Genomic DNA, 16,757 nt, shown 5'->3' with positions numbered 1-16,757 from the left:
CCGTATTAAGGCCAAATTGAACTTTGTTTTTCCACAAAAGACAGGCTCACCTTTCCTCACTCTGTTTGTTGTTGATGAAGTAGCCGCGTCTGTATGCACAGCAGATGCCCACGGTTATCAGGGTCAGGACAGCAAGGACAACCAGAACCCCGCCAATGATCCCACCAACGTTCAGGTCATCTGGGTTAAAGGAAGAATGACGGAAGGGAGGATGCAGGTTGACTGGCTATGCCTGCTCCCTGCCTCTATCCTTCCGGCCCCTCCGCCCCTCAGGCCCCTCCAGCCAGAAAACAAAGAGAAAGCACGGAAAACACACAGGACACCATAACCCCTGATCTCACTTGTGAGAAGCACTGAGACCTCTACAGTCCAAATGCGGTTACAGTTACTGCTGTACTAAACGGGGCCTGGCATTGCATGTACGATGGGCTCAAAAACCCTCTGGCTAAACCTCTGAAAATACTATTACTACTGGAAAAAACGGATACACTATAAAGACAGAACTAGGAGCCAGGAGTCTTAGGGGAGAAAAATTCCTAATTTTCAGGGCTTCCCCTTGGCTGTGATTAGCTGGGGGAAGAGAGCTAGTTCCCAGCAGTGACAAACATGAGGTGAGAATAAGACCCTCACTGGGTGCAGGCCTCTCACCCACAGGCCCCGCCCCAGTGGGACCCTGACTCCGTCTTCTCATCCCGGGATCGCGGGCGAAGGAGCTCAGTCCTGTTCAGCGTGAGAGCACTAGGGACTGTTTGCTTTGTGCAAATAAAAATGCAGTGAAGGATGTGCAGGGGATGTGTCAGCAGGGGGTTGCTGAAACTCCCCCGCAACACAGTGGAGCGGCTCTCGTATGAGGGCACATTTAAAAATCAACTGGAAATTCTGATTTTAACATCTCAACTCCCAAGCTCCCTAGTGATTCACCAGGTCCAGCGCGAGGCCCAGGATCCGTCCTGCTCGTCTGACAGAGGAGAAGGGTCCCGGGACGGAACACTGCCTCACACACAGACACTCCCTGACCTCCCCTGGAGATGGGTCTGTTGGGTTTGGGGGAGGGCACTGGAATCCTAATGTGAAACAGTGATCCCAGGTGAGTCTCATGATCGGGCAAGTCCGGCAAACACTGCTCAGGGGGTGTCTGCACTCAGGGGGCGTGGGGGGGAGGGACGCAGCAAATGCCCAGGTGTTTCTGATATGCCCCATCTGCCCCCATTCTGGCCTTGACACCTCCTCCTGCTCCTCCTCCAGAACCGATGCTGCAGGGAGAGGGGCTAAAACTCTGCTTCGGCTCCCTGCAAAACGGTTACAGCTGGGTTAGTTTCTGAAGACTTGACACAACCTTTTGTTTTTATCAATTACAAAGTAATGGAGTTGATTAAACTCAGTTAAAAGCTACATAATTAGCCATGTTTCCAACACCACAAGGCTCCAGAAAGTCTATTTTGAGGAGATAAACATATTGCCAGGACCACTTATTAGTCATTTAGCTGTTACTCAGAACCTTCTCATCTTTCAATGTGCCCAAGTGGATTTGGGTGGATCCAGTCATCTACGGAAGAAAGCAGGAGTTGTCTAAACTGACGGTCTAGGACTAAATTTAACATGTTCTAGCCACTTGCCAGTCTTCAGAGGCAATCTTTTCAGAAAGCAACTCACAGACTTCCATCTCCTGCTCCTCACACTTGGCTGAGCCTGCGTCGTTGGAAGCGATGCAGTAATACCGGCCCGAGTCCTCCTTGTGAACGGCACTGAAATCCTGCTCCAGGAAACCGCAAGGGAACAGTGAGACCAATCAGCAGGGCAGACCTCCAAGGGCTGGGGAAGAAGACCCTGCCCTCCCCTGCCGCCACCTCCCGCCAACCTGCTAAGCCCAAAACATGGTAAAGTGTCTGCTCCTCAGCTCCTGCTTCCCCTTTGGCTTCCCGGTCGCTGTCTGGGGTCCCTCCTGATGATATTCTCCCCTGACACTTGTCTGAGAGCTTTGAACAAGAGATACCCCTTGGCATACAGACACAGCAAAGCCTAGCACTATCCAGCAGGAGAAGCGGGGCCAGACTCTTATTCAGGAGAAGGGACTCTGATGATTGTTCCTCAAGCAACACGTTGGCAACACAAACACAGAGGGTGCTATCCTATAACCCGGGCGGCTCCCCTCCGAAGTGAGATACGGCACAGACCTGCAGTCCTGGGGGTCCCAGGAGCCTGGTGCGGTACGCCCCAGGTGGTCTATCCCCTGTGCACGACCAATGAATGTGCTTCCACCTCTTCCACGACCCACCCCTGTCCACCACGGTGCTTGGATTCTTTTGAAGCAAATTCTAGACACATTTTATCCACAAACACTTCAATAAGCATCCCTAGAAGATATGAATTTTTAATCATGACTACAATACCATTATCATGCCTAAAGCAACAAACCATTCCTTGCTCTCAAACATCCAGCCCGTTACCCAAGGTCTCTGGTTGTCTCACGTGTTTTACAGTTGGATATTCACATCGGGACCTCTTCCTGAAGAACTTCTGACATGGGTTCTTAGCTCCCATCTTAAAAGGTTTCATTCTCTCTCCTAATAGCTGCTCTTCCCACAAGAGGTGGCCCTTGCCCCAGCAAAGACGTTTCCGTCCTCGCCTCTCAGAAGAGAGCTTACCAGAGTGCCTGTTTCAGAGTTCATGACAAAAGAGGAGTTTTTAAATCTGGGGTTGGTCCTGGAATCTTTCGGCAGGGGCAAGTCATTGCGGTACCAGCTGTAATGTGGCGGGGGGTGGCCCTCCCGCTCCTGGCAGTACAGGGTGGCCGCCTTGCCTACAGGCACAGCCTTTGGTACTCTGCACACCGGAGCCACTGGCTTCACTGCAGGAGAAACACAGGGTGGTGTTTAAAATCAGTGACACAGTTGTATTCTCATTGGAGCCTGCAATAAATTCGCTCCTAAAACAAAAAAGCCAGCCAAGGCTGCACCACTGCCATCCCCATGGTCATGTGAGCCTCCAGACTGCATGAGATCTGCCACCTGAATGTGCTCCTGCAGCTCACCCCCATGCCCGGTGTAACCCACAGCTGTTCCCAAGGCCTCCACCTCCCGAGCAGCGCCCCCTACAGCTGGCGGAGGCAAGTAGCAGAAGCTTCACCTCCATCTCATCCTCCACCCAACTCCAGCACTCTCAGGTCCCCCAGCTCTCCCTCCCTAAGTCATGTGATGCCCTCAGGGATGTGGCTATAGAGGGAGAAAAAGTAAGAGCTGATCTTTTTTTTTTCTTCTATATATAGATTCATGAAGCCGGAAAGGGGGGACCTAGTTTAACTTCATATGAGCCCCTACCTTGCACAGTTAATTCAATGACGATCTCATCCATCTCTTTGCGGTCATTTCGAGCAACCACCTCACAGCGATAAAGAGCTGAGTCTGTTCGGGTCACGTTCCAGATCTTTAGAGAGGTTTGCCCAAACAGTTCTGCACGACCTGCCAAGTCACCTACGGGAAAGAAGACACAGGGCACTCTGAGACTCTGCAAAGATGTCTTTGCCACTTGAAGAAGGTGGTTTCTGGGGCTGGCACTTGGTGCCGCAGTAAGAAGACTGCAGACTGGCTTCGATCCCTGTCCCTCTGTAACAGAGGCGAACTCTCTGAAGGTGCCTGGTGTGTACGAGGACCCATTACAAGTGTCTATTTTTAAGGCATGGACCTCATTTCTTTCTCATCATCCTCAGCAGGGGCTCCCCACTAACAGGAAAAAACCAAACAAACGCTGGTAAACAAACCCCCAGCATGACACAGATGGCGCTGCGACAAGTGGGTCTGCACATGCGAAAGAATGAAGCCGGAATCCTACCTCACACCATAGGCACCAAAGACCTTACCAAAACGCGAAAACTGTGAAACTCGTAGGAAAAACGCAGACGTAAATTGTCATGACCTTGGATCGGCAATGATTTGTTACATATGATACCAGAGGAACACGCACCTCTCTCTCACACACAGAGTTACATTCACCTTCACTGGACTCTCATAAAAATAAAGACTTGTGTGTTTCAAAGGGCACAGCAAGTGAAAACACCATTTACTGAATGGGAGAAAATATTTACAAATGATGTATCTGACAAAGGACTGGTATCCTGAATACAGGCCTGCCTTGAAGACACCACAATAAAGCAAGTAACACAAAAAAGCAAGTTTTAATCTTTTTGTGGGTGGAGGGTCTTGCCTTCAGCTTGTTAAAAGACCCACCATGTGTAAAGCACTGTCAGGTGAAGAGCACTAAAATGAAGCACCAGTACTAAAGAACTTGCAAGTCAACAATAAATAGGCAAACAACCTAATGAAAACGGACAAAGGATCTGAACAGACATTTTCCAGAAGATCTGCAAATGGCCAATAAGCACATGAAAAGACACTCAACATCTTTAGTCCTCAGGGAAATGCAAATCAAAACCACAATGAGATATGGCTTCACACCCCCTAGGCTGGCTAGAACCAACATGATGGGCAATTACAAGTGTTTGTCAGGATGTAGGGAAATAAATTGCTGAAGGAATATAAGATGGTACAGCAACTTGGAAAACAGTTTGGCAGTTTCTTAAAAACAAAAAAAACTATACAGGCAACTATTATACGACCTGGCGATCGTGCTCTTGGTCACTTATCCCCAAGAAATGACGTCCGCACAAAAATCTGTACATAAATGCACTGTTGGTAACAGCCCAAGGGAGGAAATAACCCAAGTGTACATGCACGGATGAAAAAGTAAAATATTATTGATCCGTATTTTATAAAAGGAAGTACCAACACAGGCTACACCATGGGTGAGCCTTGAGAACACACTCAGGGGAAGGTCTGCTCTCCGGTGCTCATTAGTGGAGGACGGGAACTCATACACAAGGGAAAACGGTGAATGAGACCCGATCGGGGGGGCGTGTGGTGCAGCCCCGTGTGGAGGCAAGGGAAAGACCAAGCAGACTGAAGTTTCCCTCCAGCCCTCATACGCTGTGTGACGAATAGTCTCCCCATCCTGGGGGCTAAGTGTAAGGTGGTTAGTTCCTAGATACAGGAAGTGTTTGGGGAAAATTCCCATTTGGTTTCTTGAATGATAAAAACTGCATGAATAGGGCTCATCAGGAGCAGCCTAAACTGCCAGAGAAAACAGATTTGTTTTTCTGAAAACAGAATAACATTTCTCTCCTCAAAAATAAGGGGTGAGGGCCGATGTTGGTGGGAAGGCAAAATCATTTTAAGAGCCTGTAACCCCAGATGATACTGAGGACCCAAAGCAGAAAGACCAGGAATGCAGGCTGTTTCCACAAAATCCCTCTCCCATCTCTGAAACCTCAACTGTTCACTTCTCTGAGAGCTCTGAAGCCAGCCCACTTACAACTCACCTGCACCTGTGCCTCACGCTCCCTCCCTCCCTCCTGCCCAACTGGAGGTCCTGTCCCACTTCCCATTCCTGTGACTCTGTCTCCACTGACTCCGCCTCCCGTGACCCCGCATCTCCCTCCCTCACGACAACTAACTCCCAGCAGCGCCTCCACTTTCATAGTTTCATCCTGCTCTCCACAGCCTCCAGCAGCTCCCTCCTGGATTCCACAGAAGAATGCCGAAGTGTTTGTTGCCCTGCCCCAAGGTGTGCCCTTTTCCAATCTCTTCTCTTCAAAGTGGCTGATGATGCGGCCATTCTAGGGGATAAATGTAATCAAGCCACTCCCCACTTCCAATCTGTCTGTGGGCCCTCAGGAGCCTGTCCCTCCTTGCCAGGGTGCACTGCTTGGCCCTGGCACCCTCTGAATGGAGCCCCACACCCCCTTGTCTAAGCCCCAGCTGTGGGCTGTGGGGGAGCCTGTGCCGCGTCTCTAACAAGCCAGGCTGCCATTTGCTGCTGTGTCTTTATACGCTACCTTCTTTGCTTGCCCAGCCCATTTTTTCACCCCACACCTCACCACCTGGCCCAGCTAACTAGCCTTTCCTTGCATGTCTGCCTGAAGGTCTCTTCTGGGAAGCCTTTCATGGCCACCTGTCCTGCGCCTACTTCCTGTAACCAGAGAGCCCCCTCTGCTCACCTCTGCTCTAACACAGGATAACTTCCTGCCAAGTGGTCCACAAGTGCTTTCTCAGTGGGGTACGCCTGCACCCAGTAAATGCTCATCAAATACGAATGTTGTCTCCTTGCTGTTCCGCACGATCCTTCAGATTAACCCCCATCACTAACGTCGTGGGGCACGTAGAAAGATGGCCTAGGAAAGTGTTCACTCCGATGCTTCACAGAGACATTGTGCGGAGAGATTAAAGTCCTAGTGAGCTGGCATTTGTTGAAGCTGGGTGACAGGGTCAGGCAGGTTCAATATGCTATTCTCAATACCTTTACAGGTTCAAATTTTCCGTAAGGAAAGCCAAACAAAAAAACCGGTCCCAGCTAGAGGCAGGAACAGCTGGAGGAAAGAGTCTCTAGCCACAAGGGCGTGTCTGGGCCTGGGAGACAAAGGAGGGACCACGGGAGCTTACCCTGAATTTTGTTGTCAAAAAACACATATGTGGTTTGGGCATCTTGAATTTTCTTCCATTCGATCCTGGGGTTATGTGTCTGTGAATCTGTAATGATACAAGACAGCTCCACACCTAAGGAGCAAAGGAAAGAAAGAATTCTCAGGGCACGTGGAACGACTTCAGGTTCCTGGCACACCCAGACCCCGCGAGCTATCTGCAGTGTTAGAGAGGCCTTTCATGCACATTTAAAGCCCAGCCATGTCCAGGCTCCAACAGACTTTAAGAAAAGATTGATTTTAGCCAGAAGAGGCATAAAGATGATCAGCAAGAACCCCTACTAAACAGAGTGGACATTCCCCCCATACTCCTCCTGCGAGTTAAGAAATTCCTCTGCTGTGTGAGCGCAAGGCCAGGAGAGCAGCCAGACGTGGGCCACTCCAACCCCTACAGAGGGGCCCCGGCTGCCGAAGCTGGGCTTCCCTGCTGCACCCGCACAGCAGACACACTGGGGAGCCGCCACCACCAGAACGTCTCTCTGGCACTACACATATGTGCTTGTGTGTCCGGAGTTGGCTGTGAGACTGCAGAATGTCCACTAGGTGGTGCCCATTCTCCTCATACATAGTCTCCCTGGTACTTACTTTCAAATTCTGGTACCACCGGGGTTCGGTTGCTGGATTTGAGATTCACAGCTCCTATCAAGCAGCCTGAAGGGAAAAAAATGGGTAAAATCAGGGACGAAGTGACTCTAAAACAGCAAAGAACCCTCGGACTGAGGGTTCCCCTTCTATGTAGGCTTTAATCACTAACCACAAAGGACGGAAAATACGATATTCTAACACAAAGACCCCTGGGTAGATACAGCAAGTGGACTGCTCTGCCTCTCAGTCTGACCTTCACTGGAAAAAATGAAGAGAAAGAGAAGAATTCGGGGAATTCTCATTCCTTCTCCATCCCAGAGGCAGCCCCCCGGGCTCTGAAGACCTTTCCTCTGAGAGCTTCCTTCTTGCATAGTCGTAGCTAATTCTTTCGACATCTATCGCCCAGACCCCAAAGGGCTGGCTCATCCAAATGGTGCAAACACTGGAGCTGGCAATATGAACCAGAGGACAAAAAAGTCAACAGCAAAGCGAACCTCGTGGCTGCAGCAATGCCCAATCTCCATCAAGCCAACTGAGATAGATTCTTTACAATACATCTCTCAGGTAAACTGGGCAATTTTGCTTCTCACAACCAAAAAGCAGCTCCGGTAACACAGCCCCAGACAATGGAAATAACTGTCCCTTTTATCCCTCTAACCGTAGCTGAGGTGAATGCTCCATACTTCTTAAAGAACGCTTGCCCTAACCTCCGTCCTGCCCAACTTCCCGAAGTGGGTGTCCCACGTACCTCACCTACTCACACCAGTCCTGGAAGACAGTATGTCCCCAAGAGATTCAAGAACAGAGGACCACAACAAGCAAGTGGAGTTCTGGCTTAAGTGATTATTTACAGCGGCTGGGCCCTTGGTCTGATGGGTCCCAAGCTGGGAGTCCTTCCTTGGAATTCTCATTCTTTTCCTAAACAATTCCTAAATCTATAAATATCTTACACAGGCAAACCTCAGAGATACTGAGGGTTCAGTTCCCAACAACCACAATGAAGCCAACATTGCAATAAAGTGAATCACGTGAATTCTGGGGTTTCCCAGTGTTTATACTATAGTCTACTAGGTGTGCAATAGCATTATGTCTAAAATATATACATACCTTAATTAACAAGTACTTTATTGCTAAAGAATGCCACCATCATCTGAGCCTTCAGCCAGCTGTAATCTTTTTGCTGCCAGAGGGCCTCAGTGCTGACGGCTGCGGACGGATTGGGGGGGTGGTTGTTGAAGGCTGGGGCGGCTGGGGCAATTCCTCGAAAGAAGACAGCAATGGAGTTTGCCACACTGACTCTTCCTTTCAGGGAAAATGTGTCTGTAGCCTGCGGCGCTGTTGGACAGCCTTCAACCCAGAGAACTCCTGTCAAAATGGGAGTCAGCCCTCTACAACCTTGTTGCTGTTAATGTAATATTCTATCCAAACCCTTCATCGTTTCAACAGTCTTCAGAGAATCTTCCCCAGCAGTCGATTCCATCTCGAGAAACCACTGTTCCCTCGCTCGTAAGAAGCAGGTCCTCACGGTGGAGGTTGGATCACGAGGTTGCAGCCGTTCAGTCCCCTCCTCAGGCTTCTAATTCCAGTTCTCTTGCTGTTCCCGCCGCATGTGCAGTGAGCTCCTCCACGGACGTCCTGAACCCCTCGGAGTCACCCACGTCCTCAATAGCATCTGGAATCGTGAATCCTTCCCAGAAGGTTTTTGACTGACTTTGCCCAGACCCATCAGAGGGATCCCAGTCTACCGCAGCTGTGGCCTTACACAATGTACTTCTCAAATACAATGACTTCGAAGTCAAAATCAATTACTCCTTGACCCATGGGCCATGGAATGGGTGTTGTACCGGCAGGCAAGAAAGCTTCAGTCTCACTGTGCAGCTCCATCAGAGCTCTGGGGTGGCCAGGCGCACTGCCGATGTGGAAGGAGTCTTACTTTCTGAGCAGTAGGTCTTACCAGCAGGCTTAAAATACCCCGTGAACCACACTGTAAGGAGACGTGCCGTCACGTGGGCTTCGTGTTCCATTTGTGGAGACAGGTGGAACAGACCTGGCCTCATTCTTCAGGATCCCAGAACATTGAGACTGGCTTCAGGTAGAGTCCTCAGCTGCGTAAGCCCCAGCAAGAGAGTCAGCCTGTCCTTTGAAGCTTTGAAGACAGGCAGTGGTCTCTCCAGCCCTGAGAGTCCGGGATGGTGTCTTCTGCAATCTAAGAGTGGTTCACCTACACTGAAAACCCGTTGTTCGGGGCAGCCGCCTTCATGAACTGTCTCAGCCCTACCTTCTGGAGTACTTGCTGCTTCACACTGCACTCCATGTGGTGGACGTGGCTTCTTTCCTTAAACTTCACGAACCAGCCCCTGCTAGCTTCAAACGCTACTCCTGCAGCTTCCTCCCCCCTCTCAGCCTTTGTGGAATTAGCACTTTTAATTTCCTTCAAGAACTTGTCCTTTGTGTTCACAACCTTGCTGTTTGGTACAAGAGGCTTGCTTTTGGCCTGTCTCAGTTTTTGATGTGCCTTCCTCATTACGCTTCATCATTTCTAGCTTTTGATTTAAACTAAGAGACATGTGACTCTTCCTTTGGCTTGAACACTTAGAGCCCACTGTAGGGTTATCAATCGGCCTAATATCAATGTCGTGATTCGGGGAACAGGGAGGCCCAAGGGGACGGAGAGAGCGGGCAGGTCCAGCTGGTGCAGCAGTGAGAACACTCACATCTATTGTCTGTCATCTTATACGGACACAGTGCAAGGCGCCCCCCCAAATTCCAATAGTAACATCAATGATCACTGACCACCATTAGCATATGTACTAATAATGAAAATGTGTGGAATAATGTGAGAATTAGCAAACTTTGCTAGACAGACACACAATGTGAGCAAATGCTGTTGAAGAAAACACCAACAGACTTCCTGGACATAGGGTTGCCACAAACCTTCAATTTTTATAAAAAAACACAGTATCTGTAAAACAATAAAACAGGGTATGCCAGTAACACCTAATTTTTCCCGTCCCAAATAACTCAGGATCCCACTTTAAAATAATTTTTGCCATTTCAGAATATTACATAAATGAAAATATACAGCAGGTAACTTTGAGATCGATGGTTTTTTTTTTTAAGATTTTATTCATTTATCTTTAGAGAAAGGGGAATGGAGGGAGAAAGAGAGGGAGAGAAACATCAGTGTGTGGTTGCCTCTCATGCGCCCCCATATGGGGACCTGGCCTGCAACCCAGGCATGTGCCCTAGACTGGGAATTGAACTGGCGACCCTTTGGTTTGCAGCCCGCACTCAATCCACTGAGCCACACCAGCCAGGGCTGACTTTTTTTTTAATTGTATTTTATTGATTATGCTATTACAGTTGTCCTGATATACCCCCTTTGCCCCCCTCCACCCAGCACCCCCTACTCCCTCAAGTAATCTCCCCACCATTGTTCATGTCCATGGGTCACGCATATGAGTTCTTTGGCTACTCCATTTCCTATACTGTACTTTACATCCCTACGGCTACTCTGTAACTACCTATTTGTACTCCTTAATCCCCTCACCTCTTTACCCATCTTTCCCCCCATGCCCCTAATTTGTCAACCATCTGGTAACTAACTTCTTTTCTCTTGCTGCTTTTAAGAGTCTCTCTTTATCTTTAACCTTTGGACTTTTAATTATGATGTGTCTTGGAGTGGGCCTCTTTGCATCCATCTTAATTGGGACTCTCTGTACTTCCTGGACTTGCATGTCTATTTCCTTCATCAAATTAGGGAAGTTTCTTTCACTATTTTTTCAGATAGATTTCCAATTTCTTGCTTTCTCTTCTCTTTCTGGCACCCCTATGACGTGAATGTTGGACCTCTTGAAGTTGTCCCAGAGGCTGTTTATACTATCTTCATTTCTTTGGATTCTTTTTTCTTCTTGTTCTGTGTGGTGGTTTTTTGCTTCCTTATGTTCCAAATCATTTATTTGATTCTTGGCTTCAACCACTCTACTGTTGTTTTCCTGTAAATTGTTCTTTTATTTCAATTAGTGTATCCTTCATTTCTGACTGGGTCTTTTTTATGCTGCTGAGGTCCTCACTGAGTTTGTTGAGAATCCTTATAACCAGTGTTTTGAACTCTGCATCTGACAGATTGCTTATCTCCATTTTGTTTAGTTTTATTTCTGGGGTTTTGATCAGTTCTTTCATTTGGGCTGTGTTTCTTTGTCCCCTTCTTTTGGCAGCCTCCCTGTGTTTGTTTCTATGTATTAGGTAGAGCTGCTTTTACTAAATGTCTTAGTAGTGTGGCCTAATGTAGTAGGTGTCCTGTAGGGTCCAGTGGCACAACCTCCCCTATTACCCAAGCTGGGTAGCTCAAGGTGTGTCCTTCATGTTGGTTGAGTACACCCTCCTCTTGTAATTGAGCCTTGATTGCTGTTGGCAGATCAATGGGAAGGATTTCCTCAGGCCAGTCAGCCTTAAGGACTGGCTGTGACCACTGACCACCAACCTCCACCATCCATAGAGGACCAGCTGTGCACAGGACAGGGTGGAGATGCTCTGATGTGGTCTGTAGCTGTCTACTGGGTATGCTGGCCCTGGGGTTTCCCAGGTGGTGCAGGCCAAGGCCAGCCCCCACCTGTGTTTAGCCTGGGGCACCCTGCCTGAGCTATAAGGCAATCTGAGATGGCTGCTACTTATGCTGGATTTACAGATTCCCAGGTGAAGCCAAGTTGTGACTGTAATCTGGCTGCAGCTAAGGCTCACTGAAGCCAGCTGTTGCCTGTTTGATAGGATTTAGGAGCCAAGACCAGCCATTCTTAAGGAAAAGCAGCTTTGGTAGGCCCGTAAATTGGGTGGGGCAGAGCCTCTGGCGATCTCCAAGACGGGTCAAACAGTGTTAGCCAGGTTGATGAAGTCTCAGATTACCGGCTCTGTGGAGGGGGCGGTTGGTAAAGGGTCAATGGCTTCTGCTCACCTTGATGCCAGACACTTCATTTCTTCCCTTATACTACCGGTACCTTTCAAGCTGCTACCCTAGTGCTGGAGCTCAGAGGGAGTGAGTCTGAGTAGGTAAGTTCCTGTGTGGGTTCTTTAAGAAGAACCACTTGGGTCTCCAGCAGTTTCATCCACCGACTCAATCCCTGCTGAGTTTTGCAGCCAGAAGTTGTGGAGACTTATCTTCCTTGCACTGGAACCCTGGGCTGCGGGCCCTGGTTTGGGTCTGGGACTCCTCGCTCCCAAGATAGCCATTAAATTTTTATCCACGTGGGTGTGGGACCAACCCGTTCCACACCTGTGCCCCTCCTACCCGTCTGGATGGATGCAGTTTCTTTAATTCCATAATTGTCAGCCTTCCATTCAACTCAGATTTTGTAGTTGTCAGACTTCCATTCAGCTGGATTTCCAACATCCAGAGTGATGGTCGCTCTATATTTTAGTTGTAATTTTGATGTGGTTGTGTGAAGAGGTGAGTCATGTCTGCCTATGCCGCCATCTTGACTGGAAGTTGAGAATGACTTTTTTCATTCAGCATAATAGCCTTTCGATTCAACCAACTCATGTACAAGAACACTTCATCCTTTTCTGTTGGTGGTGTAGTACTTCATGGTACGCATGTACCATAGTTTGTTTCACAATTCACCCACTAAAAACATCTGGGCTGTTCTACTTTGGGGCTATTCTCAATAAAATTGCTGTGAACGTTTGTTGGACAGGTTTCTGTATGAAAATAAGTTCTCTTTTCTCTGGGATAAACGCCTGAGAGTGCAAATGCAATTTTTTTTTTTTGCATTTAGATATTTTCTTTGTGGCTATCATGGCAATTATTATAACATCCTAAAGTTATAACAAATTTGAGTTGATACCACCTTAACTTCAGTTGTAGACACAAAAAATTCTACTCTGTTTTCCCCTTTATGCTACTGATGACACAGACTGTGGTTTGTGCATCTTTACACACTGGATGTCTTATCAATGACAAATTCATAACTACTTCTACGCACCTGTCTTTTAAACTCTGCAGAAAACAAAAACTGCAGTTATGAACCAAAATTATAGTAAGCCTAGCTTTTATATTTGTCTGTGTAATTACCTCTGATATTTATATCTTCACAGCTTTGAGTTGCTGTCTAGTGTTCTTTCATGTCAACCTAAATGAGTTCCTAGCGTTTTTTTGCTTTCGTTTTTGTTTTTTTTTTTTTGTATAGTGGGTGTAGTGGTAATTAACTTCCCGAGCTTTTGTTTATCTGAGAATGTCTTAATCTCTCCCTTACTGTAGGTCAGTTTTGCCAGATATAAAACTTTCCATTTATAGTGCTCTTCCTTTCAATACATTAAATATCGAACTGTCTTTTAATCTCCAATGTTTCTAATGAGAAAGTAGGTGACTATCTTATCAGGGATTCCTTGTATGTGAGGATTCATTTCTCTGTTGCTGCTTTCAAGATTCGTCTCCAGCATTTGACAATTTGATTATGTGTCTTAAGGTGGGTCCCATTAGGTTTATTCTACTTGGAGTTCACTGAGTTTTGTGGATTTGTATGAAATTGGGGATGTTACTTCAAATAATCTTTCTGCCTCTTTCATTCTCTCTTCACCTCCTGGGACTCCCATAAAGCATATGTTGGACAACTTGACAGTGTCTCACAATTCCCTTAGGCTTTGTCATGGGCTCAATTCTGTCCCCCCACCACAAGACACAAAAGAAACTAATGTTAAACCTTAACCCCTGATGCTCAGAATGTGACTATGTATGGAGACAGGGCCCTAAAAGAGGTGATGAATTAAAATGAGGCCGTTAGGGGCCCTAATCCAATCCTACTAGTGTTGTCATAAATCCAGATCAGGACACAGAAATGGTGTGTGTGCACGGAGGAGAACACATGAGGACACAGCGAGAAAGCAGCCATCTACGAGCCAAGAGGAAGCCACAGAAGAAATGGTTTCTGCCAACACCCTGATTTGGACTTCTGCTCTTCAGAACTGTGAGAAAATACATTTCTTTGTTTAAGCTGCTCAGTCAGTAGTACTTTGCCATGGAAGCCTAACAAACTAATAAAGGATCTGTTCATGCTTCATTCTTTTTTCTGCTTCTCAGAGTTGATCATTTAAATTGTCCTCATCTTCTAGTTCACTGGTTTTTCTTTTGCCCACTCACATATTCTATTTATCCCTTCCAGTACATATTTCATGTCAATTTTGTACTTTTGAGCTCCAGAATTTCATTTTATAATTTCTACCACTTCGTTGATACTTTGTTGCTCAAATAATGTTTCCCTGGCTTCCTTTCAATGTTTTCTCTTAGCTCTTTGAGTACAGTTAAGAAAAATAATTTTCTAAAGATTTTATTTATATTATTTTTTAGAGAGGGGAAGGGAAAGAGACAGAGAGGGAGAGAAACATCAATGTGTAGTTGCCTCCAACACGCCCCCAACTGGGGACCTGGCCCACAACCCAGGCATGTGCCCTAGACTGGGAATCAAACCTGAAACCCTTTTGCTTCTCAGCCTGGCGCTCAACCACTGAGCCACACCAGCCAGGGCAAGAAAAATAATTTAAAGTCTCCATCTAGTAAGTATGAAGTCAGGGCTTCCTCTGGGACAGTTTCTGTTCACTCATTGCATTCTTCTGAGTGAGCCAGGTCTTCCTGGTCACTTCTTTGCTTTGTGATTCTGTTGCATTGTTGTTGAAAATTGGGCATCTATTAAAAAGTGGCTACTCTAGAAAACAGATTCTCTTTGCCCAGGGGCTGCTCTCTCTCTCTCTGTATGTGTGTTATTAAAATAACTATTGTTGAAGGGTGTAGAAGTCTATTTTGAGACTTCATTTTTTTCTCAAACACTCCTCCCTTTTAAGCATGATCACTGAGGTTCCTTGACCTTGTCTTCTGCTAATGTTCTGCCAGAAATTTCAAGTTTTGATAAAGATTTCTTTGAATGCCAAAAGTTAAAACACACACACAAAACAACAAAAATAACTAAATAAAACAAAAACGAGAGAGCAGCCCCTCTCCTAAGTCTTCACAGAGGAGCTCTGTGCAGGGCACTCCTGCACGCTCCCGCTAGGCTTGCTTTGACGTAGGGATCACCCCGACAGGCTAGGTGGGTGTTTCCAAAAGTCCGAGTTTCCCAGTCTCACCACGACCTATCTTCTAGGTCTCAGATGACCTATTGTTTATTGGGTACCTCTTCCTGGGGTTTCTTCAGGAAATGGAGAACTTCTAGTCACCTTGGCTGCTGCTTTTCCCACCTGCGTTCAAAGTTATGTGAGACAAAGGCTAGTGCCTCATGTAAGTCCTTCTGGTGTCCCCATTCAGTGTACACAGTATTTGCAAATAAGGTTCGCTCTGATCCCTCCAATTTGGAGGGCTGTAGGGCAACACTGTGCTCAGCAGAGGGCAGGGCATGGTGAACATAATCATCATGGAACTTTCCTATCATTCGAAGATTGTTTCTTCTTGATTAGACATTTGCGTAGTTGCAATAAACCTCTGACTGTTTCTGGAGCCCCTACAAAGCTAGCTCAGCTTTTGTTTGTGTTTTCAAAGTTTCTATGGGGGAACAAGAGCCTAGAGATACCTAGTCTACCTCTTGATGATGTCACTCCAAGACAGCATTGTTGCTCGTACTACTTTGTTCATTTTCTATTTCAGCTACTCTTAATCATGTTTGCACCTCCCATTCCCACACATCATCCTTGAGATGCACGAAGATTCTGGAAGTGGTACTGACTGTAAGAGGAAAAGAGGAACAGGAGTTCACTACACTATGATAGAGGCAGGTCACAAATCTACACCGTGTGTGACACACCTGGCCGGTGAGTCACAATGTAAACCCAGGGCTGCCTGACTCATTGTCTTTGTTCTTTCAGTGTTTCTTCTGAAAACGCAGCTCTCATTGTAAATTGGGAAGGTGGCATTTTGGGCTTCTTCCATGATTTCCCAGGAATTAACTGGTTCAAGTAGAACTGAAAAATGTGTCTTCAACACAAAAGAACTAGGTGGCCCAATCCAAAACAGAAGTAAGAATTCAGTGCTTGTGATTCCATTTTCACAGCTCTTCTCTACGCCAAAACTGTGTACTCCTGTCAAGAAATCTGAGTCCTATTTTTAATTTTCATATTGACTTTCAGTGTGATTTTGTAGCCCTTAATTTTCCCAAATGTAAGTTATTAGAAACTCTTTACCCTTCTTTCCCCAACACTTGAAGATAAATAAACATTTCTGACCCTTTTATTTTTTTATATTTCCTATATAGGAACCAAAGTGTGTCTAGTGGCCCAAGAAAGAATAAGTTTCAGAATTTTTAAAATTTTATTTTTTCAATTACAACTGACATTCAATATTATTTTATATTAGTTTCAGGTATATAGCATAGTGGTTAGACAATCATATGATTTGTAAAGTGATCCCCCGATATTGGAAACACTTAAATGGCACCATACTTAGTTATTAAAATATTACTGACTATATCCTCTACACTATAGTTTACATCCCCATGATTATTTCGTAAATACCAATTTGTACTTTTTAATCCTGTCTTTTTCCACCCAGCTCCTATGCCCCTCCCCTTTGAAAACCCCCTCCCGTCTGGAAACCATCTGTCTGTTCTCTGTATCTATGAGTCTGTTTCTTTCTGTTTTTATTGTTGTTCGAGTACAGTTGTCTCCA

General features: G+C 46.5%; 1 protein-coding gene across 1 annotated transcript in view; it reads right to left on the bottom strand.

Moving 5' to 3' along the window:
• JAM3 (junctional adhesion molecule 3) overlaps positions 1–16,757 on the bottom strand; it is a 67,594-nt gene that overhangs the window by 1,045 nt on the left and 49,792 nt on the right. The window contains exons 2-7 of the mRNA XM_024557507.3: positions 7,115–7,180; positions 6,492–6,605; positions 3,318–3,470; positions 2,646–2,848; positions 1,654–1,753; positions 51–180 (exon numbers count right to left, since the gene is read on the bottom strand). Coding sequence (XP_024413275.1) covers positions 51–180; positions 1,654–1,753; positions 2,646–2,848; positions 3,318–3,470; positions 6,492–6,605; positions 7,115–7,180 — 766 coding nt within the window. The remainder of the gene's footprint in view (positions 1–50; positions 181–1,653; positions 1,754–2,645; positions 2,849–3,317; positions 3,471–6,491; positions 6,606–7,114; positions 7,181–16,757) is intronic.

This window comes from Desmodus rotundus, chromosome 7 (assembly GCF_022682495.2).
Source record: "Desmodus rotundus isolate HL8 chromosome 7, HLdesRot8A.1, whole genome shotgun sequence".
Lineage (NCBI taxonomy): Eukaryota > Metazoa > Chordata > Mammalia > Chiroptera > Phyllostomidae > Desmodus > Desmodus rotundus.
Note: the sequence above shows the minus strand (reverse complement) of the source record. Positions and strands in the feature narration are given on the sequence as shown.